This window comes from Passer montanus, unplaced genomic scaffold (assembly GCF_014805655.1).
Source record: "Passer montanus isolate IOZ18808 unplaced genomic scaffold, ASM1480565v1 scaffold102, whole genome shotgun sequence".
NCBI classification, from domain to species: Eukaryota; Metazoa; Chordata; class Aves; order Passeriformes; family Passeridae; genus Passer; species Passer montanus.
In genome coordinates, this window is record NW_024356727.1 from 241,567 (window position 1) to 266,002 (window position 24,436).

At 54.8% G+C, this 24,436-nt stretch overlaps 1 protein-coding gene across 2 annotated transcripts; it reads right to left on the minus strand.

Moving 5' to 3' along the window:
* Positions 1–973: 973 nt before the first annotated feature.
* Positions 974–23,835, minus strand: RRBP1 (ribosome binding protein 1). Of its 2 annotated transcripts, XM_039717018.1 has the most exons (23): positions 23,708–23,835; positions 17,774–18,475; positions 14,862–15,010; positions 14,539–14,661; positions 13,608–13,760; positions 13,009–13,127; positions 12,106–12,259; positions 10,331–10,469; positions 9,801–9,988; positions 9,600–9,637; positions 8,380–8,470; positions 7,713–7,805; positions 7,281–7,373; positions 7,101–7,181; positions 6,914–7,003; positions 6,400–6,492; positions 5,447–5,518; positions 5,203–5,298; positions 4,653–4,736; positions 3,036–3,119; positions 2,476–2,574; positions 1,806–1,949; positions 974–1,525 (listed from the first exon to the last, which is right to left on the minus strand). In XM_039717018.1, exons 2-23 carry the CDS (start codon positions 18,453–18,455, stop codon positions 1,487–1,489), a joined length of 2,904 nt encoding a protein of 967 aa, XP_039572952.1. In that variant the 5' UTR covers positions 18,456–18,475; positions 23,708–23,835; the 3' UTR covers positions 974–1,486. The 2 variants fall into 2 exon arrangements, with proteins under 2 accessions (XP_039572952.1, XP_039572958.1); XM_039717024.1 differs by lacking the exon at positions 1,806–1,949.
* Positions 23,836–24,436: the final 601 nt, after the last annotated feature.

Consider the following 24,436-nt stretch of genomic DNA (forward strand, 5'->3'; position numbering starts at 1 on the left):
GACTCATGTGTTCCTCTACATGTGCCACAAAGTCCAGCAAGATAAACCACAGGCTAACCCTGGCTGTGGGGCAAAGGTCTGCTTCCTGAGTTTGTCCCTCTAGGATGGGGAGAGAGCCCCCTCTGCCACCTGTGCTGGGACAGGGAGTGGGGACACACATCCAGGGGTGGCTCTCAGCTCCCCATTTTCTGGGCCCTTTTTCTTACCTGGTCCCGGCTGAGTCACACACAGCCCTCCCCCACCCAAAAGCCACAGTGCCGAGGGAGGGACAGGATGTCCCAGTCCTGTGGAGTCTCGGGGGTGCAGTGCAGGGCTTGGTCACGCACTGGCCTTCCCCAGGAACAAAATGGAAGCAGGTCTGCCCCTCATCCTCCTTCCTGGCCTTGGCTCTTTGCAGGCACTGGAGGGAGCGAGGGGCCTTTTTTCCTCCCCTCTCTCAAAGCCTGCTGATGTCAGCACTGGGCTCAGCAGCTTTATTGTGGGGAGACACGCACCAAGCTGTCACGTGGCCTCTGCCATTTCCTAAGAAACCAGCTGAAAATAAAAAAGAAAGGGAAAAAAAAGAATAATAAAAGAACAATTTTAAAAAAGGAAAAAAAAATAAAAAGGAAAGCAACAAGAAGGGAGAGCAGAGGGCTAGAGAGCCCGACAGTGACCAAGGGCCACCACCACCACACAGCACCCACAGGGACAGATTACAAAGGAGGTCTAAGGTTTAAAGCAAGTAGGAGGAATGGTCCTGTCCCCACCATGCCTCTACTGCCATGGCAAAAGTGTCAATCCCTCTGCCAAACCCCATACAGGGAGGCCAGCCCTGGCCCATCAGTGGGAAAGAATAGTTTCTCTCCTTTGCTTGTGAATAAAAATGGGATGGCTTCTGTGACACAGCTCCTGGCCAAAGCAAAGTCCTTCTTCAGTGACGCCACAGCCCACCAACACAAACCTCCAAGAAAAATAAAGCAAGAACAAGCTCTCTTCTCTATGTCATTTTAATTGCATCGACACCCAGAAGTACACGTGCCAAGAGCCACCCACCCGAGAGGGCATCCTTCCATGGTGGGTCTTACTTTCACACTCCTTTCACTCAAAAAAAAAAAAGAAAAAAAAATAAAAGAAAAAAGGAAAAAATATATAATTATAATTGCACTGGTTGATGTACAAGCACAGTCTTCCCTTTTCTCACTCTGGTGAGTTCTGCTGGAACAGGAGGGTGAAGCCCCAGGGTGTGCACGGCGTGGCCACAGCAGCTCCCCAGGAAACGAAGAGTTGTACAAAACAGTATGAAGATTTTCTTACAAACTGCAGTGTTTACTGGTTGGTTTTTTGGATTTTTTTTTTGTATGTTTTCTTGTAAGTTTCAAAACTAGGTTTTGGGTCACTAATGGCTTGTATCTTTTATCTACAGTAAATTTAGCATAAATTTTTATTTTTAGGAATGTGTAAGGCATTTTGGTAAGTTAACTGTAAGGTCCAAGGTGAAGACTCATCAAACTGAAGTCCCTTCCTTTGAACTGTCCTCTTTCCCCTGCAGAACAAAAAAAGAAGTGGGTTACCCAGCTGGGCCTCACCCTTATTCCCATGGCAGCTCAAGGCCCAAAGCATGTCACAGATGGGCCAGGTCCTGCCTGTGGGGCAGGGAGGACCTTGACCACCATCTCGTGTGGTCTCAGCGTTTCCCAAAAGCCACCCAAATGGTTTCTGGCAGCAAGGAATCACCTTGCCTCCACTATTAAACCCCTGCCTGCTGCACACTGCCCCAGGGCCTCCACCAGCATCAAAGGGAGGGACATGGCCACCACCAGTACCATTTCCTGAAGCTGTTCTTTCAACTTCTTCACCATTTCTCTCTCTTTGGCCAGTTGGTCCTGGGAAACCTTCAGTAGCTCCTGTAGTTTGGTTGCTGCCTGGCCCAGATCCTTTGTTAATTTTTTTTCTTTTTCAAGTCTTTCCTACATGGCAGTCAAAAGAAGGCACCTGCCTGAGCCTCCCTTTGCCAGCTGGTGACCTTCCCCCCTTGAAAACACCTCAGGCCACCTCAGGTCTGCATCAAGCTGTCTCAGTGACCACAGGCCAGGGGAACACCCAGTTCCTACCTCAACAAGGAGAACTGGCACCCCCAAAGCTCTCTCTGGCTCCCTGGAGATGCCGTGGGCTAGGACTGGATGGTTTCCCAGTGTGTGAAAAGCCCAGCCCGTGAGTGTTTGCTGAGGGCATCACACTGACCTCAGCCTGCAGGGATGCAGAGGCTGTGGCCCTGCTGTCCTTCAGCCCCACCAGAGCTCTCAGCCCTCTCCTGCAGGGGAACTGGGATGGGCTCACTCCCCCATCCTCCGAAATGATAACTCGTGCCCACAGTCCTGTGTTGTGGCACAGCCAACTCACCTTGAGATGCTGGGCCTCCTCCTTGTCTGAAATCCTCAGAAATGATAAATCGTGCCTGCAGTCCTGCTCTTTGTCATGGCACAGCCAACTCACCTTGAGATGCTGGGCCTCCTCCTTGTCTGAAGCTGCTGCATGTTCAGCCAGTCTCAGCTTTTCCAGCTCTGCCTGCAAGCTGCGTGCCAAGCTCTGGGCCTGGAAAGGACACACTCAGTGAGCACAGAGCCAATGGTGCCAGCATCTCCCACACATCCTGCTCCAGCCATCCCCGAGTGCCCTCTGCCTGTGTCCTGCTGAGGAGCTGGGTGGTGCAGACACACAGGGCATTGCTTCCACCAGGGAGATGGCATTTCTGGCTTGGAGCAGCAGGAAACCCAGCTCAAGCTCGTAACCCTCCAAGGAAAAAGCTGGCACAAGACACGGGGGGATTGGGAGAGCTGAGTTTGTGGGGCCAGAGATGCCACACGGCTTTAGCACAGCTGCTGTAAGAAGTCCTTCACATGTGGGAGGGCATGTCTCACAGTGATGTCTGAGGTGTGGACAGTGATGGGGAAAAGCCTTCAGATTAACTGTTCAAATTAATTGTTGGGCTTCATTAGCAGCCAAGAATCCAGGAGGGCTTTGCAGACCCTGGCATCCTCCTCGCCCACACCCACCTCCTCCAGCTCCCGCGCCAGCTTTTGCCGCAGCGTTTGCTCCTTCTCTGCCAGCGTTTCGTTCTGCTCCAGCTGGGTTTTCAACTGTGTTGAGAAGAGGGGAAAACACCCAGAAATAACATTTTAAAAAGATTCAAGAAATGAGCTAGCAGGGACATCACCAAGAGAGCTGGGCTGGACAGAAGAAATAAAAACAAGCTTTCCCCCCAGCACCGCAGGGCAATAGGTACAAGCATCCCCCCTCTGCAGGGAGATTGCTGATGGCAAGCCTGGGGCCTGGCTCAGCACTGCCCAATTCTGCTTGCTCCTCAAGCAGCACCAGCTGGGGTGTGGGTTGAGAGGCATTCCATAGAGAAAGATGTGCCTGGCAGGTCCCCATGACTGGGAGAAGGCTCCACAGTTAACAGGATTAAAGGGGAAAGACAGAGCAGTGCCACTGGTCAGAGGTGTCAGCCTGCAAGGGAACAGCTGCTGCTAATGCCCTCAGCCCAACTGCAGCAGCATTTATGGAGCCTCTGTAATCCTAATCCTCCCTGGTTGGGAGCATCCCGGCACAGCTCTGTCAGGGTGTTGTCCCCTTCCTCTGAGGAGACTGAACCCCACAGGGCAGTGCTGGCCCAAGGGCTCACAGCATCCCCCAAAGCTTGCCAGAGGGCTCCCAAGGGGAACAGCCTGCTGAAAGCCAACTGCTTTGGGAGAGGACACGTGGTTAATGCCTTCTCAGCATCCAGGATTCCAATAGGGGGTGCTGGGCTGGCTGCCCCCCAGCACAGGACAGGACACAACACAGCTGAGACAGCCCTGAGCAGAGTTGTGTGCAGCTCTCCATGCGGTGAGAGATGGTGACACAGGACATGAGACATGGTTAAGGGTCAGAGCCTCCCCAGGAGTGGCCTCAGCACCCTAACCCTGAGGGCTGCACTTGGCTCAGTTTATAACCCCACTACTCCTCCCTCCTGTACGTGGCTCTTTGCCTCACTCAGTGCTGCCTGACCTGAGGGATGAGCAGCAAGCCTGGCTCAGTGACACGTCCCTGTGCCACAGCTTTCCCACGAGCCACAGGGGCCTACAGAGAAAGCCTGCCAACTTTTTGGCTTGCACACGAGCTGGAATGCTTGGGAAACCACCTCAGTTTCTGCCAGAGCAGGACAGTGGTATCTGACCTGGGCAGCTGCAGGCTCAACAGCTCCCAGGGGTGCAGAGCAAATGATTCTACCTCATCTGCTCAGAGATGGATGGATGGATGGATGGATGGATGGATGGATGGATGGATGGATGGATGGATGGATACCCAAACCCCTGCCTCAGGGTGGTGTTGTGCTGACAAGTGTCCTGTGGTGGGGCAGCTGGGTGTTTCTGCTACACACCAGCTTGAGCAAGCCTTGCTGCTCTCCCTTCCTTCCCAACCCATCACAGACGAAAGAAAAGCAAATAAAAATCTCCTGCTGGGTCCCAGCAATCGCCTCTGAACGTGTGGTCCCCAGCAGCACCAGGTTAGCCTGTCAAAGGCTGTGCCTTCCTGCCCTCCCTCAGCCCACAGGAAGGGTGCTGGCCCCACAGATGCTGTGCAGGCCAGCCCCAAGGAGCCAGCAGGGCATTCCCAGGGTCCCTCCTTACCAGGGCCAGCTCCTTGCTCTGCTTCTGTGTTTCAGTCTTTGCTGCCTCCAGCTGCTCCTGGGACTCTGACAAGAGCTGCCTCAACTGCCAAGGAGGAAAAGAAAGAAAAAAAAAACAACTCCTTTTATGCACTTGGTTTAGGAACTCTTTGGCCCAAGGAAGCTTTTCTATGAAGCAACATCTTCCCAAAGAGGTCATGGTGTCATCACATGCTGATGTGCTTTCTGATGCCTGCTCAAGCAAATACAGCCGTGGGACAGGTCTGTGTCACCTGAGCCACAGAAACCACACAGGCCACCCAGGAGCAGCAGACAGCACCTCCACAGAGATCTCCCTGACCCATCACCTTGCCCTTGATTCTTGGCTTCAGGAGCCTACAACCCAGACTGGAGCAACCAGCTCCATTGTTTTCCTCTTCCTTTGCAAAGCTGCAGATCCCTGGGGCACTTCCCAGATGCCCAGGGCACTCCTCAAATCCTCAAAACATACATGGGTGGGAGTCAGGGTTAGAAAAAGCTGAAGAAGGCAGCAGCCTCCACTCCACACTTACAGCTTCAACTTCTTTTGTGTAGTTCTGGCGCTCGGAGCTGGCTGTCTCCAAGTGATTTTCCAGTTGTGTTTCCAGAAGAGAGGTGTATTCCTTTAGCTGCATTAAAAGAGAGAAAAGCAGGAGGGGGTTGATTGTGTGAGGTCCAAACATCCTATGGCTAAAGCCTGCCCTCCCCAAGGCAAGTCAGGAGAGGGGGCCTGACTCTGGCACCCGTGCAGAGACCTCCCCTCCCAAAAATCCTCACCTGATCTGTGCTCTGCACATCTGCTTTCAACTTCTCCACCATGCCTTCCAGGGATTTCAGCTGCAGGTGCGACTGAAGCAGAAGGATCAGAGAAGGACACTGAGCACCTCTGGCTCAATCAAAAACTGGCTGCTATTTGGCTCCCACCCTTCCCACTTCATCCTGTACCCATCCAAGGGGAGCTCCACGGAAGAGCTCTCCTTCCCAGGGAGGACAAATCTAACACACACAGGTCATAAATGGTGGAGCAAGGCAACAGCTGCTGTCTGCAGCATTTCAGGTGGCTGCAGTCAGGTTTCAACACCCGAGAAACCATCATGAGACTCAGCACAAGCTTCCTGCTGAAAGGTCTGGAAGCAGCAATTTTCCAATGAGGCGGCATGGACTTCATTATTAAGAGGCCAAGCTGCCAGAAAAAGCACTTAAACACTTCAGCATCTGAAGATGCTGAAGTTTTTGGAAAGGAGGAATTCACCTCCTCTCCACCGAGAGGCAGGATTGCTCTGGGAGCTGCCCTAGGCACCAGACGTTCTTCCCATCAGGAACAGCAGCAGCAGCCACGTCACCCTGTGCAATCCCACGCCAGCCCTCAGCAGTGCTGGCGCTGCAGGAGCCAGCAGTGGGCTGACAAATCAAACATCTCCATTACAACAGCTTCCCCCACCTCCCTGCAGTCCCAGTGAACTCCAAAACCCCACGTGATGATGGGGAGCAGCCAGACCATGGAAAACAGCTCCATCTCAGTTCTGCATTCAGGAGGGAAGATTCTACATGAGGTGGGCTTTTTGTCAGCTGGCTTGGGGACAGGAGGGGTAGACTTGGAGAGAAAAGGAAGTTCCTGGGTCTCAGCGTTCACAACTGAGGGCCACCAACCAATTTATAGCCAACAGATCCCCTTCTCCTGGAAGTCCAGCTGCAGGAGCACCAAACCCAGCTGTGTCAGCAACACCCACCTTTTGGAGCTCCTCCTCAGAGGCTGTGAGCTTTGCCTTCCACACCTGCTCCTCCTCCTCCACGCTCTTCTGCAGGTTTCTCAGCATCCCTTCCTGTGGGCAAAGCCTCAGCTGAGCCCAAACCTCCAGCAGGCTGAGCAGGGTAAGGGCTGGAAGCCTCAAAAGCCTCTCCAAGCATTTGGGCCAAACATCAGGTGACAGAATTAGAATCAGGTGGGGCTGGGGGCTCCTAATCCCTACTCTGGCTCAACCAGCCTGTTCATCAGAGCCCTTGCTGTGTCTCCTTCCATCACCACCAGCAAGGTTTCCAACACAATTAGGATGAAGAAGAGCTCTAGAAATTCACCTTTATCCTGTTCCTGTGTCTCACTGACAAACACTCCTCCACACAGCAGCTCCCCCAACACAGCAAGGGATGCCCACCCTGAACTAATGGGCAGTCTGGGCTGACAGGAGACCTCTCCAGAGGGGATTCCAGTGGGAAGCCAACACAGTGCAAAGGGCAGGAACTTACGGTCTCTGCGAGGATCGTTCTGTACTGCTCACACTCTGCCTGCAAAGTGCTTTGCGCTTCCTCTGCCTCTTTTAATTTAAGAGCTGAATCCTAAAAGGAGAGGGAAAGAAAGGAGGGAGAGATGAAAAGAAGAAACATGTGACCCTCCAGCACACCCTCACCCCTCCACCTTCCAGCCATCACTTACTGGTGGCTCTGTTGTGATCATCTGCTGCTTTAGCACACCCACGGTCTTCTCCTTAAACTCCTGTAGCCACGTGTCATAATCCTGAGTTTGGAATAAAAGAGAACGAGAAAGAAGGAGGATGCTTAGACCTCTCTCCCCACATGGAGAGGCTCTGGGGGGGTCTGAGGAAGCCTGTCCCACCTGCTGTGAGGACACGGTGACTCCTGGGAGGGCGGAGAGCAGCGTCTGCTTGGTTCGCGTCTGGAGCGCGTCCAGCTGCTGGGCCAGCTCTTCCTGAAAGAGGGACAAACTGCAATGGATGGACGTCTTGGGCACCTGCTGGCCAGGCTGACAACACTGGTCCTGCTTTTCTATGCCCACAGGGCTGGGGAAACCAGCCAACATAGAAAACTGCTGGTGCTGGGAACCACAAAAGCATCTCTTCCAGTTCAACCATGTCCCAGCCATGACCAGTGCCAGGGATGCACTGCCCTCAAGAAAAATTCTGGAGAAGCTTGCACGAGAGTTGGGCCAGCACTCTTCCTAAGCAGGCAGGCAACCCAGGGCAGGCCTCCCTGGTGGCTTGGGGAAGCTGAATGTTCCCTTCCAACACCAGGGCAATGCCAGGCTCACCTTTGCTTTCGTAGCAGCAAGCAGTTTCTCCTCACACGCCTTCTCCACCGTGGTCAGCGCTTCCATCGCCTTCCAGTTCTTTTCCCGAAGGTCCTGTGGAGACCACACAGAGAGGGCAATAAGCCACACGCCATGCCAAGGGCCACAAAGCTGCTCGATGGCACTGCAGGGGATTTCAAAGCCACTGCTTAGGGAACTGGGTTTGGTCAGGAGTCTTCCATCCCATGTCCATAAGCATTCCTTTCTCCCCAGTCTTTCCAGTGGCTCCACACACCCCACTGCTCTGGCAGTGCCCTGCATGGGACAGGAGCTCCAGGAGCAAGCTCAGGATGCCTGCAGGGGACACAGGCCTTGCAGGGATGCAAGGTGGCCTCCACACAGGTGACACCACCTTGCAGTGGAGGGATAAGGAGCGCAGGAAGTGTGAGGGAGCTTTCTCAGAGTTTGACTTGGCCCTGCCAGGGTAGGATCTCTCTGGCTTACCAGGTCCTAAACCTTCCAAGAGAACAAGGGACAGACATGTCACCTCAGGCAGCCCACCAGGGGTATTCCTGCTCTCTGGCAGATGAGGCAATGCCTCCAGGGCTCCGTGGGGCTGGAAGAGCCTCTGGCCACACCCTGGAGCCATCAGTAGGTGACCACGATGGGTTGTCTGTCACTCACTCACGTTGTTTTTCACCTTCTGTTGCTCCACTGCCTCCCGCAGCTGTGTGGCTTCCCTTTCCAAGGCTGAGAGCTGGTTTGTCTTCTCCTGGAGTCTGGAAGGGCAGGATGCAGGAGTGAGCCTGAGCAGCCACCTCCCTCACGGGCAGCAAGCTCCCGAGATGGAGACACAGCCCTTCCTATCCTGGTCTGCTCTGGGATCTACACACAGCAGGAGGAAGAGGGAGCAGGACTAAAAACCACAGCCACGGCAATGCTGGAGTGGGATCTGGTTTTCTGCCCCCTTACCAGCAATAAAAAGCAATCACTTAACTGGCTGGCTGCACACACACAAAAAGAGGAAGAAGCAACCTGATGCAAAGGCCAGGAATTCTGGCTTGCACAACTGGGGCTCATTAGGCTGAGAGAGCCCACAGCTCTGCATTTTGAAACTATCATCCCACTGCCTTGAGCAACCCTAAATCAGGGCTGCCAACCAGACAGCAGAAAGCTGCAGGTTCCCTCCACACCCTCAGATCGCCCATCTGCCCTGAAGGGACCCTCAGTGTGAGCAAACCAAGGTTCAGGTCCTTGAGAAGGACTACACACATCTCCTGGGGTCTCAGGACAACTCAACAGCTGCCTTCTTTAGAGGGATGCTGGATGCTTGCTGGCAATGGGGGCATCTGAGAAATCTTCCCCCCATGCAGTGCCTTCTTGGAGGTGCCCAGCACATGGACAAGGAACAACAGGCAGGACTCATGACATGGGAAACTCCAGTTAAATGCCAGGAAACCTTTCTGTGCTGTGGGGTGGGGGAAGAGGTTATCAAACACTGGAATAGGAACCCAGAGCGGTGGTGAATCTCCATCCCTGGAGATACCTGGAAACATCTTTAAAAAACTTCCTCTGGCTGGCCCAGCCTTGAGCAAGGACTTGCACCAGAGACATCCCACACCCAGCACCAACAGCAGCAGAACCTCCTGTTCTGCAGGAATGGTCAGACTCCACGTGCCTGCCAGCAACTCAGTCCTACTTCAGGCTGTTATATGGGGCCAGCACCAGAGCCAAACAATATTTTAAACAGCACTACTGGCCAGGATTGACCTTGACTTCCCAGCTGGACAGCCCCAAGCCTGCCTGGAAGGCAGGAAGCCCTCAGCCACAGGCTCAGTGCTCAAGGAAGCCTGGGACACATGGACAGCAAGCTGGAGGTGCCACTGCAAGATGTGCACCTGGACCCACCTTGACTGCAGCTGCTTCATTTCTGCTTCATTGGCTGCCTGGAAGAGAGAAAGCACTTTGACGACCTGCCCCAGGCATGTGATACAGGTCAGCCCTTCCTGTGGCATCCCAGAGAGGATCCCAGAGCAAGGACAACTCGGGGATTGAGTAAGCAGTGTCACCCACTCCCCTCCTCCCAGCCCAATTAAACGAGCACACGACCTGCAGGTCTCTGTCTTTTTCTGCCTCCCGCATCTGGCCTGCCTCCAGCAGAGCTTCGATGGACTTGATCCTCTCCAGGAGCTTTGCATTCTCCGAGCTGGCATCCTGCAGTTTCCCTTTCACACTGTCCAACTCCAGCAGCTTACTTTTAACCTCTGCCTCGGAGCTCAGCAGCTTGGCCTGCAGCTCTGGTGGAGGGAAGGGTGACAAACACAGTAGGGCAGGTGCAAACAAACCTGGAGACTCCACACCCTGCTCTGCCCACGCAGGATCTTAGCCAAAGAAGCCTTCCTTGGCCAAGGATGCTTTGAGGAGGCACAGAAAGGGAAGGCAGGCATGCAGGCCAGCACAGGAGAGAGGCCTTGGAGTAACACCCTGGGACAGAACCACGGACCAACCCATGCTCACAGCAACACCAGGCAGCCTAACTCATCCCTGGATCTATTTGGTCTGCCCCAACTGGTTCCTCCAAGCTCTCAAAGTCTCCAGTCGGCCCTAGAGCCCTGCCCATGCTGATCCCAGTTCCTCACCAGCAATGCTCTGCTGCTGCCCTTTGGTCTTTTCTGCATCTGCCAGCAGGCTCTTGTAGCTGCTCTGGGTTTTGCGGAGCTCGTCACTGACCTCATCCAGCCTCTTCTGCAGCATCACCTCTGCCTCCCGTTGGTAAGCCTGCAGGGCAGGAAGAGAAGGTTTCCTGGAGCCTGGCAGACACCCCAGCCAGTTTGAAGCAAGGCTTCATGTGTCACGTGACTTTATTTTTAAGCTGTGTTTCGGGGGATTAAAGTCATCCTCCCACCAAGCTCCCCCTGCACATGAAGCACCCCATGTTGTGCTCACACTTTATCCTGTGCCAGCCCTCACATTGGGAAGTAAACAATACCCAAATGCCTCGGTCCTGGGCCAATTCCATGGCCAACCTCTCCTCTGGAGAGCTCTGAAAAACCTCCCAGAGCCCCGGTTCAAACCATCCCAGCCCAGCAGGGAGAGGTGCTGGCACGGGGCTCTGCAGAACACAGACACCCAAGCACGTTTCCACAGGAGGAGGAACTGTCTGTGCAATTTGGGCCAGGGAATACTTTTTATTTTCCATCATGGAAAGCAGCAAGGAAGAGGTGGCAAGGGCAGACATTTTGAGGGGGAAGGCAAAGGAGGAGGAGGATGAGTTGCAGCTTTACAGGTAAAAGAGGCATTCTTGCAGAGGGAGAAAAATTGCTTTGCATGGTGGGGACAGGAAAAGGTAAACCAGCAGGCCTGTCTCTGTCCAAGGGATGCTTTCAGCACCACCAGGAGAGCAGAGCCACTCTGGTTTTTGAGGATTTGACTCAATATCCTCAGCTCAGAGCTCCAGGTGTTACTGTGGAACACAGTCTCCCTAGCACCTTAAGCACATCCCTGACTTTAGTGTGATTTATTTAATTAGCATTAAGGTGTGCAGTGAGCTGACAGCCCGGGAGTTCTCCCAAAAGTATGTCTAGGAGCTCCTGCTTTGAGTCAGAGAGGCAGCTCCTGCCTTCACACCAGCTGTGAGCTCACATCACCCTCCTTGCCCCTCACCTGCAAAAGCAGCAGGAGCCAAATGCAGCCCACCAAAATGAGAGCTACATCCTTAGGCACACAAAAAATTAAGAGCAAGGATATGGAAGGCCCCTTGCTCTAGGAATTCCTCTACAAAACTATTTTGGCATGTGCAGATAAAGGTCTCTTCCACCACAGCCCCTTCCTGAAGAGGCCAGAGCAATTCAGAGACATTCCTCACTCTGTCTGCTACACGGGGATTAATGCTCCCAGCACACAGCTTAGCAACATCCCAGCAGGATCCCAGCAGGAGCACTGCCAACATCCAAGAAGATGCTCTTCCCTGTGTGAGTACAGCCTGCCTGCCAGCAACACACCTCCGTGTGCTCAGAGGCTCTGCTAGGGAGGTGTCCTTTCAACACCCCTAAAACCCCAAACCCAGCCACTCCCTGCAGGCAACCCAAAAAGCCACAAGCTCCATCTCCTACACCAGAGAGAGAGAGAGCAGAAGCTTAAAACCATCTGAGCTTGAGAGAGAGAGGCCCTGCAGAAGAATGGCTTCAACCAGGGCATCCTGCTCCCTGGGCTCTGACGGTGATGCTGCACAAGGGACACAGGGAATGTGACAAGCTAACAGGGGTGGAGAGCAATTAGCAACCCTGCCAGGCAGCTTCCTTCCCAGCCATGGACACTGATGTCCCTCCTGGCCCTTCCCATGGCCAAGTGCATGGATCCCCTGCCATTCAGCACCCAGCTCTGCAAGGGGAGGGTTTGCCAGTGCCTGCCTGACCTGCAGCTGCTCGATTCGCTTCTCCGAGGCCGTCGCTTTGATCTCCCAGCTCTTCCTCTGCTGCTCCTCTTGCTGCAGCACCTCTGACTTCTCAGACAGCTCTTTCATCAGCTTGCTGCACTCCTGCCTCAACTTGGCCAGCTCAGCATTTTGCCTGCAGCAACAGAAGCAGGGTTATTTCAGCTCACAGGCCAGCCAAGCCTGCCTGGTGCTGGTCGGGGGAAACACATCCTCCTGTGGGCCTGATACAGGACTTGAAATGGTGAACTTTGTTTGCCTGTTTCTAGGACACTCCTGGTCCTTCAGGGAGGGGGTGGAAAGAGCCAACAAATCACTTTTTAAAAGTCCTGTTTCAGTCACAGGAGACATTCCTTTCTTATGAAGTAGAGGACACATGGATCTGTGTTCCCAGACACAAGAGGAAGCACTACAGCTGGAGCCCACTCTGTAATTATTTGCCTGCTGTTAATCACCAGTCATTTCAGACTGTCTATAAAAAGGAGTGTGAAATTCTTCTACCTAGCTCCTATTTGTTCTGTTCTCTGCAGCATCACTCCCATCAATGAGCTGGCTGCATTTCTTCTCAAGTTTGAAAGTATGAGCTCCCCTATGGGGGAAAAACACCACAGTGCCTTCTGATGCCCTCTCACCCCTCCACTGCCTGTTGGATCTGGCATCAGCACAGGTGACCCCAAAGGAGAGAGAGATTCCCTGCCCTGTCACTTGGGAAGAACACCCTTGTTTCTCCTGGTGTACCCCCAAAAGCCATTTGGCACAGCTCTTCCTCCCTCATTTCCTCCTCCACCTCCATCTAACTGGGGTGCCTGTGAAAGGGAAAGGGGGTAGTCAAGCCAGGGTCTGCCAGAGGGCAGCCCCAGGCTCTGCCCCTCCTCCCAGCCTTACTTGCTTTCCATCTGGCTGGTGGCCTGGTTGAGGGCATCCCTCAGGATGGAGTTCTCCTGCTGCAGGCGAGCCAGCTGCGTGTTGGGGCCGTTCTCCAGCTGTTCCTGCAGGGTCCGGATCTAGAGGAGCCCAACAAGGGGTTAATGCCACCACCAGCCCTTCTGCTGGCCCTGTCAAAGCCCAGGAGATGAGCAGGAGGCACTGGCAGTGCAGGGGACTGTGTGCTGATGCTGACAGCCCTCAGGGTGTGACATCCCATGAAGATGCTCCAACGTGCCTCTTCTCCAAAGAGGTTTGGAGGGGGCTTAAAGGGGATTGGCGGGGTATTTGGGGATATTAAGTGGGTCTTAGAGGGGTGTGGGAGTACCTGAAGGGGTTTGGGAAGGGATTTGGGGGAGTTTAAGGGATGTTTAGGGGGGCCTTAAAGGGGTTTTGGGGGGAAATTCAGCACCATGGCTCAGGAGCACGGCAGGGTCTCACCCCTTCCCAAGCTCTGGCCCCCTCCCACAGCTCAGCTTTCTCCAGAATGTCACACATGTGCCACCAGCAGCCCCCTGGCAGAGGAAAGAGGCAGGTGCAGAGCACAGCCCGGGGCTCACCTTGCCCTGGAGCTGCTGGGTCTCGCTGACATGGTCCTGGTAGCTGGCCTGCATCCGTGCCTGCACGGCCACGATCTCCCGCTCGCGGGCCAGCAGCTGCTCCTTCAGCTTGCCCTCCACAGCCACCGCCTTGGCCCGCTCAGCTGCCAGCTCCTGCCAGGAAAGGAGACCCCCAGTTAGTCCTCAGAGCACAGGTCTCCCCATTTTAAGAGGATGTGGCCTCCTAGCTCAGCAGAGTACAAAGTTTAGCCCTTTCATTGCTACACCCACGCCCAGGTACATTTAGCACTTACATTTCCTCCTGCATTTTGTTTTGGGCTCTGTGGCCACTGGATGCCACTGTTGTTCCATGTTGGGCCAGCTAAGAGAAAGGAGTAAGACAGCCTGGAATTTTGTTTTCCTTCCCCAGGATAAGTAACATCACACAACGTTTGGGGCAAAGCAGGAAAATTAAGCAGATGGACTTGACAGCCACAAGTTCAGCGTGGCAGGGATCTGCTCTGCCTTCAACACCCAAAAAGAGGTGGGGACAGGGGGCTGAGTCAGAGAGGGGCATGGTAAATAGGATCAGGTTCCTTACAAAGGCATCATCTCAGCTCAGGAGAGCTGAAATGAGGAAGGATTTGCCTTTCTCCCTACAGAAGAAAGTTGCAATCTCTCACAGAAAGGGTTTTCCCCTGCTTTTCCCACAGCTGCCAACAGGCACTACCCTGTGGTTCTTTGGGCTGGCACCTTCCTAGACTGGAGCAGGCCCAAGAGAGGAGAACGGGGGGGTAATCTCCTCTGCTTTTTGGGAAGAAAACAGCCAACAGGTGAAGGGTCCAAAGAGCCCCATCAAGGGGGCTCTGAGATGTGGGAGCAGGAGGCACATGGAGAGCCACCATGAGCAGAGGCCACACCGGGGACGCCAGGAGGGCCACCCAGGGCTTACCTTGCTCAGCTCCCGCAGTTTGTTCCTGGCAGCAGCTGCATCCTCCTGCTCAGCAGAGAGCTGCTTCTCCTTCTCCTCCAGCTGGCGTTTCAGGACAGCAACCGGGTCACCCTTCTGCGTGGCCTGCCAGCACGGGGTGGCACATCAGTGGGGACCACCACCTCCAGAGCCACCCCCTCCACCCCACACACACACGACATCCTGCCCTCTGCTCCAGGGGAAAAAATTCAGCTCTGTTCTCCCAGACACCCTCAGGGCCAGCCTGCCTGAAAACGGGGTGCCTTTCCTCCCCCTTGCACTTCCTGAGCTCAGCAGAGCCCTACCGTGTGCCAGGTGTCCTGGATGATTCCTGCTTTCTCCGTCAGGATCTCGATGAGCTGCTGGGCCTCCCCCTCACTGAACACCATGCTTCTGACTGTGGACACCAGTGTCTTGTAGGGCAGGTACAGGGCCCCATCCGAATCTGTAGGTGCTAGGGAGGAGAGAGGAGAGATTGGGACTTCTGGGGACAGCAGCAGAAATATTGTATCATCTCAGCTGGCTTCAAGCCCACAGCTGCCATCTCAAACCATCAGCCACCCTGATTTCCAGAGTCACATTTGGTACCTCTCTGAGTGAGAACAGTAAGAAAAGTGCTGGAGATGACACCACACACGTGCTCCTCGAGTCAGCTGTCACCTCTGCCTGGCTCAGCAACTGGTCCCAGCACCTGCCATCACCCTCTACCAAATGGAGAGACTCTCAGCAGGAGCTGGGAGTGCTCTGCCCATGCCAGGGGGCTCAGACACATCAGGCATCAGAAGCTGGACCACAGCAAAACACAACCTTGCTGAAGGATGTCACAACACGCAGTGGTGCTGGTGACAGCAAGGTCATCTCCCACCTTTCACCAGCCAAGCTGGTTCCAGCTCTTTGCTAAGGGAGCAACATGACTCCAACCCTTCCCCTGCTAAGCTGGGAAAGCCAGGGAGCATCAGGGACCATGATGCTGTTGTAGGACCTCAGTGCACATGGTCATGATACACAGAGGCAGTGGTTTAGGGGTTCCTGCCTGTATCTATGGCCCTGTGGGCTCCTCTTCCTAGAAAACCACAGAAGGAAAAGCAGTTTGGAGTCCAGTAGCTCCAGAGACCCTGAAGTCATTAACACCAGAGTCTCTTGAACACAAAGCTTTGGATGCCCCAAGCAGCAAGGTTCAAAGAAGGAGGAGGAAGTGCTGGAGCAGAGATTCTCCTCTAGAGAATGGACCCCATGCTGGACAAGGCTCCTCCCAAGGACTGCAGCCCATGGAAGGCTCCTCACTGGAGCAGGGGAAAGGTGTGAGGAGGAAAGAGGTTGCAGAGGGTGGCTGTAACAAACTGACCACAGTCCCCATCCTCCTGCACCACTCAGGGATAGGAGGTAGAGGAGTCAGGAGGGAAGTTGAGCCTGGGAATAAGCGCTGCGGGGAGGGGAAGGCATTGTTTCCATTTCTAAAAAAAAATCTGTTTCTCATCTATTTTAATGGGGGATAAATTAGTTTTCCCCAAGTTGAGTCTGTCTGGCCAGTGACAGTAACTGCTGAGTGATCTCTGGTAGATCCATTTGGAACGGCAGCGCCAAGCCCTGCCAGCAGCCGTGCCTGTGTCCCCAGCCACGGCCACTTCCCAGCAGCTCCACCCCCTTGTGCCACCAGGACCCGGGGCTTGGCTCACACTTTACCCATGCTGGCAAACTGCAGGGCTGCAGGACAGCACTTGGCATCCCCTGGCTCAGCCCTGCTGCGTGCAGGGACACACCGAGCAGAATTCCGCCCCTCTCCAGGTGGAGTCGCAGGAGAAAAATACCCCAAGCCACTCCTGTCAGGCTGGCCATCTGCTTCACTGCTGAGGATGTGTCCTGGAACACCCATTTTTATCTGCCACGGAATAATTTGTTCCTTTGCATTTGAGGAGGAGAGACCACAGCTGCTGAAAACACGTTGGTCAACCTGCAGTTGGCTTCATGGCACAAATCCTACCAAGAGCTTTCCTTTGCAGAATCCCACAGGAGCAGCTAAGACATCACTCTTCACTTTCAGGACATGCAGGACTGGCACTCCATACCCAAGGGAATCTAAGTTTGGAGCACCCAAAAACCTCCCAACTTAACACATGCTAAAAGGTCATCTCCCAGCCACATTCCCTCAGCTGTTACAGCTTGGATTTGTGTGTTTTACACATGGGTGCACACAACAAACCAGTCACCTCCAGTTTCCCCAAGCCCACCATCCCTGCAATACCCTCCAGGAGCAGCTTCTCCAGTCATTCCAAACCCCATTACCATGTGGAGATGGTCTTTAGTAAAATCCTTCCCACAGAAAAGCAGATTCAAGGGGTTTAACCCATCTTTGAAACTCAGCAGCTGCAAATGCCCTGCTGAGTAGCAGGCCCTCTTCCAAAACGTGGGTGTGGAAACTGCCAGGCTGCACAGCAGGTTTGGATGTGCTGCAGAAGGGCAGCAGGAAGGGATGTCTTTTAGTTTGGTGGGTTGGGTTTTGTTTTTTTTTTTGGTAAAGAAAGAAAGAAATCCATGCACATCACATGACATCTTTGAGAACACCTGAGAGATTTCTGCCATGTGTCCACATGGGAACCCTTCCACAGGTCTGAAAGCACTCACATTTTTAGTGCCTGTAATTATCACTTAACCAAAAATAAATCCCAAACTGTTCCCACTGGTACAATGAGAGGCAAGAATGCAGCAAGAGAGCTGATTTTCCCCTCCCTACACCTTTTTTATACCCTGCAGAGCTCAGGACCACCTGATCTTTTCCCTCTCTGAGTCAAACAAGTAAGGCACGACTGATGATGGGTAAGTTTTCCCTTCCCTGTGAGAGACCCAAAGCCACTTCCCTCTAATTACTCTAAAATCAATCCCCTGCAGTCTGAAACTCCATCAATCCTCTCTGCTTGAAGAATCCTTCTTCACCTCCACCACAGGAGGAGGAAATGCTAGCAGTGACCCAGCTCCACTGAGAAGTGTGGGAGAGCTCCTCTGTACTTTTAACAGTCAGGATTCCGTGGGGAAAACACCTCATCCTGGCTTCCCACCCAGATGTGCAGCACCTTGGCAGCTGTCCCCCTCCCAGGACAGGGACACGCAGCTCTCATTCACTCCCATCTGCAGAGCCCACAACACAAAGCCCAGAGGAACCTGGAACTCTCCAACACCCGTGCTGGACCAAAGGGATACAGGCAGAGGAATTTGGCCTCACCTGGCTCGCTCTTCTTCTTGGATGCAGCCTTCTTCTTGGCAGGGCCATCATGCTTCTGGTCCTCCTGGGCTGGGAGAGCCTCGCTCTTCTTGACAGTGACAGAGGTGATGACTGGAGCGCTTTGCTGAGTGCCAACTGGGGGCACTGCCACAACGGGCACCTCCTTGGGGGGCACCTCCCTGACGGGAGAACTTTTGGGGACGCTGACAGGGGGCGGCGCCAACACCGGGCTAGGAGCGGGCTCTACCTTTGCCACCTTCTTCTCCTTCTTCCTCTTCTCCTTAGGTGATGGAACGGGCTTCTCCTTTTCCTGGGGGACAACTGCCACCGCTGCAACTGGAGTCTCAACTGCCACAGGCTCGGGCACCACAGCAGGCTCAGGAGCCACCTCCTTGGGAGGGTCTGTCACTTCCTGAGCAAGCTGCTGCTCTGGGATCTTTCCATTCGGTTTCTCTTCCTTTTTCTTCGCTTTTCCCTTTTTCTCAACCGGTTTCTCTTTCTTCTTTTTCTCCAATTTCTGCTGCTGGGTCTTCTCAAGCTCCTTGCGTTGCTTGGCCAAGGCTTCCTCGTAAGACGTCTCCTTCATGGAGAAGGTGGACACCAGGAAGATGCCGATGGCTGAGATCACCATGAAGCCTCCAAAGACCATAACACCCAGCGTCTGAGGGTCGTACACGTCCATCCTGCCTCACTCTTCTGTGCCTGCAAGACACCGGGACAACAGTTAGGGGCAGCAGGGGAGGAAAGAAATGCAATGGCTTTTCTGAGAGGGATCTTCACATGGGCATCTGTGCCTTCCAATGGCACCGTGCACTGGGAAGAGGAACACTCCAGATCCACATGGCTCAGGCTGACCTGCCTGCACAGCCCCAGGTTTTACTCCTCTGCTACACTGCCCATGCACGGGGGTCCAGTTGTACCTCAGTGACTAAATTTCATCTCCAGAATAACCAAAGTGAAGGAAATAAAACCAGGGATGCAATCACAGACAGCCACGAGCCTCATTCTATGTTCAGTGGGGTGGTTCTGTACGACCTTAAGCCACACCTGAAGCAGTAAGAGAGCCCACTTTCAGACTGCTGGGAGCAGGCTGGCCAAAATCTGGGCTTTCCCTGGAGCACCTGGCTTTTTCACTGCCCCCAGATGCATATCCAGGTGTCATCTTTGGTATAAAATATCCCCTGGGAAGAGAAAGCTTTGCAGCAGCCCTTCCCACTTCCCTTTCCCTTTCTGCAGCAGCAGAGACCACACTGCCTGCTCTGAGCTCTGGCAAGCAGGGTTCAGCCACATCTGGGGAAAGATGCTGCTATCTCCACTCCTCTTAATGGCTACTTGAACCTATCCTGGTTCCAAAGCCAATTTTTGCTGGCCCATGCATGTGTTCATCCACCAGGGCATCACTTCCATGCGGCTCTGAGGTGGCTCAGAGTCCCCCAGATGCTGGTGTCAGGCAGTTAATCTGGGAAGAGACATTTTCCAGGAGTTGCCATGGCTGTGGCTCCTCATCACTGTTACTCAAAACAGAACAAGCAAAATGCAGGAAGCCCTCAGCTACCAGGAGTTCCCATCCCCACGATTAACTGCTGACATTATCGAATTTCCTCTTTAAGGGGGTGTGGATTGGTTGAGGAGGGAGGAAGGGAGGGACGGGCTGGAAGGGGAGGAGGCAGAAATAAGAATAAAACTAAGGAGATCAGCATCTTTTCAAACCTCAGTGCTTGCAGGGAGACACCTCGGAGGCCCTTCCTTTCTAAGAGCTGGAGCAGCAAACTTGAACCTGCAGCTCCAAGTGGGGACAGTGCAGTGAAAACTCCTCTCCAGCACCCAAGCAGGGGCTGCAGAGCTGGGAGGAGCTGCAAATCTCCCACTGGAGATACCCAATCTGCCTGGGAAAGGATGTTCAGCAGCCCAGCTCTCCCTGCCCACCTCTCGAAGGTAAAGCAGCAGAGAGAGAAGCTGGCAGGCAGGAGGGCTCTCCATGCCAGCTGGAACCAGCCAGCCCTGTCAGGGCCAATTTTCTACCCCAGGGCACTGCTGGAGATCCCAGCTGATAGTGCAGGCATCACTTATTACTATTTCACATCCACCCTGGCCATTTTGCACTTGAATGGCCTCAGCCCACTCTATCCCAGCACATCTGGTGCCAAGTCAGTGTCCCCTGACTAGGGAGCATTGCTTTGGGATGGTCCCAACCAGGACAGACAGGTAATTCCCAACCCACAGTGTGAAAAGGACTGGAATTCCTCTCCCTGTCACTAAATAAAAAGCAGGGCTGGAGAACACACACCCACGATCTTGTGCTGGGTTTAGGGCTATACCAAAGCACCCAGGAGCTGTTTTAGGGCCAGAACAAGGTGACCTACATTCCTCACCCAGCAACCCAAACATATTTGTAAAAATAAGCCCTTCCTGACCTCACAGAACCACAGTTTCAAATCTAGATAAAAATCCACTGCTCCACCTTGGGGCAAGGGCATCCCCAAGTGCTATAAACACACTCCAGCCCCACCAGCTGGTACTGCCACCCTCCAAAGCAGCCTGATGGAGCCCACAGGGGATGGGAACGGGGCAAGAAATCTTAATCTCCACGAGGGAGGACGGATGAGAGGACAGGGGTGGCGAGGTGGGTGAGATGGCAGTGCTGGATGTGGCATCGTGGCACCAGAGCCGTGTGCCTGCCCACTCCTCACCCCGCAGGACTGTCCCCAGAAGCCCTTCCAGAGCCCCATACCCTCTGTGCCTCGCAGAGAGCCTCACCCAGCTCCACGGGCTGCAGTAAAAGCTGCCTGTACCTTGCCTCCTGCTTTAAAGCCAGGGTGAGATAAGGATGTAAATGAGCACTAAAGTCCTTCCTAGCGAAACAAAAGCACCCCAGCAACCCCCTCCAGACCAAAAGCAATACAGGAACAAAGCAGCTGAGAGCACCCAGGAGCTGTGGACCTGCAAAAGAGCCCTGGCAGCTGCCAGAGCTCCTGAAAGCAGCTGGGATGCTCAGACAGGCCATCCCAGCTCCCACTGCTCGACCAGGGGAACGCCATGCTGCTCCCGAGGACAGAAGTGCCAGCAGAACATCCACAGGAAGGAGAGAGAGGTGCCAGCCAGGAACTGATCCCTGCCAGCAGCACTCCATGGCAATCCTTGGTGCTGTCCCCGTGCCCTGCAGCCCCGGCACTGACTCCGAGGAGCCAGTTCTACCTGTAGGGTTCCTCCTGTGGTCGGGACTTGGCACGACCAGCCCAGCAACCTGTTCAGGGAAGAGCCCATCTCTCCAACGGGGCACAGACAGCCTTAAACCAAGCCAGGCTGCCCTTGGCATTTGGGGGATAAGGAAAAGTCTTCCTACAGGAAGTTCCTGGGGCGGAGATGCCAGAAGCATTTATGCCACGGTGCTAGCACCCAGAGAGAAGCTCTGCTTTGACATTTCCTGACCTTGCCACCTTTGCCCTTCCGAGGGCTGGAAGTTTGCTCCTGGATTTGCACATCCCCCTCGCAAGCACGTGTGCCCTCTGGCAGGAAAACCCTCCGTGCTTCCCACCTGGACAAAGTCTCAGCCAGGACATGGCAAAATAGGGCACCAATGGTAATCTCACGTGTTCAGCTTGACAGCCAGGCTTTGGAGAGGCTCAAAGACTTCAGGATCCTCCCTCTGGCAGCTTCTGGTCCTCCATGGGGCATCATTCTCATGATGGCATTTTTCCATCTGCCTGGCAGAGGGCTGTGTGCCCAGGAAGTGAGTGGACACCAGCAGTCATCAGAGTCCATGCCCAAAAAATCAAGTTCACATCCAACACTGAGCACATTTACTTCCATGACGTTTCTGGAGCATCCTCCGCTCCTCTCCCAGCCAAAACAGCAGAAATCATCTCATATCTCCATACACAAACTCCTTCCCCAAAACAGCTGCTCCAGGTAAAGCCTTTCCCCACCATCAGAACAGGAATGAGGTGAACAACTTCACTTGGTATTCACTTGGCCTTCTCATGCAAAGGAGCTGGCTGAAATGCTGTGCTGACTCTTTCACTCCTGTGGCTTTTTCTGGTTATCCATCAAGCTTCCCAAAATCCCAGACAACAGCCCAAGAGACCTGACCTCCCTCACCTCCCTGCACATGCAGCCACCTCTGTTTGACACCTAAGCCAAAGTCCAACTTGCCCTGAGGAAGCAGAACCAGAAAAGCACTCAGCCTTCTGGTTTTTCAGCACTAAACAATTTCCAGGATGAACCAACCCCCAGACATGTGACACGACAGCACCAGGGCCATGCTCAGTGTCTTGTGGTCACATTTGTCACTGACAGCTGTGTCAAAACCAGGCTGGAACCGTGCCACCTGTTCAGCCTGTCCTCCCCTCTGTGACCACACATGAAATCCACGGGAACTCAGCATCTTTAAGACCCAGCCCTCCACCAAACCCTCGTTTAAATCACCCAGGCCAAACAACAGGTGGGGAGGAGCAATGGAAGAGTCAGGTTGTGCAGTAACTACAGAGATCTTATTTCTTCCCACAGCCCAAGGAAAATACACGTTATCTCCTCCTGGTGTCGGCAGGTGCTGCAGGCAGGAAAAGATGTTCTCTGCAGGCAGGACACTGACCCCCTGCAGCCCAAGGCTTCCACTCTGCCACGGTGTGAAGGTGGCATCTCAGTTTAGAGCAATGCAGCAGGGGTGATGAGGGGCCAGAGGGCAGAGACAGAGCTGGGTTCACACAGATGGGCTCTGCACAACCCACAGCAATGCCTGCCTGTGAAGCTCCTGCAGCATCCCTTCCTCTACATATCCCAGCAGCTTAAAAAAAAAGGAGGGAAAGGGCAAGGATGAGGGAACTGGGAGGCCTGATCAGCAACAGCACTGCCAGCAGATAAAAAAACAATCGCCAGATACTTCTCCTGGAGTTTTTCTCTCCACCCTGTTGCAATAGAGACAAAAATTAAAAACAAAGGAGAAAAGCCTGCACGCCGTGAGCAGATCCTGCCCACGTTGCCAGCAGCCTCTGTTTAAATACATTTTCTGTGTAAGTGACTGTGCACTTCCAGCCTCCCAGCAGCATGTGCTACTCCACACAGCAACTCCAGATCAGCCCATCGTCAACAGTTATAGCTCGACTTAATTGAACGTGTCTTAGTGCTCCATTAGCTCTGGCAGCAGCAGCCAGCTGGCTTGTGCTTGCCAGCAGCGCTGCCAGCTCCCTTCCTCAGCCCAGGAGTGAGAAAACAGGCAGAAAATACATGTATATATAGGAGAAGAGTGTAACAGCACCACAACACAGCTGCAGCTTGACTGTTAGAAATTTTCTCTCCCCTCCCTGCCCGAAGAGGCATTTCACCGCCGGTCCCCATCAGCTCCTCCCTGGGGCTCACATCCCAGGTATCCTCGGCTCCTTCCAGCCATTCCCCGCTGGCGCAGGGCTTCGACGAAGGCGAGAGCCGGCACTCCAGCGCGGACACTTCTCCGGCGCTCAGCCACGTGTGCAGCACACGCTCTTCCGCCGGAGCGCTGCCCCGGCGGGGCGAGGAGCGGGCACAGCCCGGCGAGGCTGCTCGCGTCCCGCCGCCGCAGAGAGCCGGGCGGGCGGGGGTCTCCGCCTGCGGGGTCTGCCTAAAAGCCCACAGCCGCCGGGGGTCTGCGGGCGCCAGCAGAGTTTCGTCGGGGGGGCTTAGTTAAGGAAAGAAAGCGGACAAGGGACAGCGGCCCGAGCGCCGGGACGTTCAGCGAGCGCGGTTAATCAGATTAGCGATTGTCATCCGGCCGGCGCCGGGGCCGGGGGCAGCGCGGGGCCCGGCCCTCGCCCTGCCCGCTCCCGCCGCCATTCCGCGCCCGGGGCCATCCATCCGCCCGGCCCCGCCGCACGAAAACTGTGGGGTCCCGCCGGCAGCGCGGGGCGATCGCGGAAGCGGTGGCCGGGGGAAGGAAGGGCTGCTGCCGCCGCCCCTACCCACCCGTGCCGGGTCGCGGTCCCTCCTCGCCGCCGCGGCCGTGTGGAGTCGTGGCACTTTCCGCCGCTGTCTCGCCGGGCTCGGCCGCCGCGTCCCGCCCCGCCCCGTGGCGTCCCGCCCCGCCGGCCCGCTTGGGGTGAGGTGCGGCCGGGCAGCCCCGCGGAGCTTTGCCCCGGGCTGAGCTGGCGGGGATCGGTGCGCGCCGGCCGGGGCTGCCCGCCGGCCTTGGCCCCGGTGTCAGCGCTGTTTCTCTGGGAGAGCGGGGCTGCGGGCCGGGCAGCGGTAGCGGTGCTGCTCCGTGCTCCTCAAGGGCTGGGTGTGAGCGCCAGCGAGCAGATTGGAGCCGAAAGGTGCCCAGCCGCAGCGGGAGCCTTTCCTCGGGGTTTGCAAAGGTTGTGCGGTTAAACAGCGCCGGGGTGGTCCGTCACCCAGCAGCCTGCAGGTCCCAGGGCAGGCGGAAAGCCGTGGCCACGATGGCCAGTGCCACGCGGGATGGCGGCTGTCCTCTTGCACATGTCTTCTGTGTGACTCCCAGCCTGGTTGTGACTCCCAAGATTTATCAATCAGATGCCTGCTCACACCAGAGGGAGTTTTCTATGTGGAAGTGGGTCAGAAAGGACTCCCTTCAAGTCAGAAGCAACCACTATGCTAAAGTATTGGAGAGGAGCCAGAGCATCTTCAGGAGGTGCTGCACCCTGCCAGCCTGTAAAAAAATATGAGAACTATCTCAGC

What these genes read in the sequence shown, in the direction of transcription:
- RRBP1 (XM_039717018.1), bottom strand. Translation starts at nt 18,455, where the DNA reads ATGGACGTGTACGACCCTCAGACGCTGGGTGTTATGGTCTTTGGAGGC. An exon ending in TGATCACAACAGAGCCACCA is followed by an intron (nt 7,004 to 7,100) that starts GTAAGTGATGGC and finishes CTCTCCTTTTAG; the next exon opens with GATTCAGCTCTTAAATTAAA. An exon ending in AGGAGGCCCAGCATCTCAAG is followed by an intron (nt 1,950 to 2,475) that starts GTGAGTTGGCTG and finishes ACTGCCATGTAG; the next exon opens with GAAAGACTTGAAAAAGAAAA.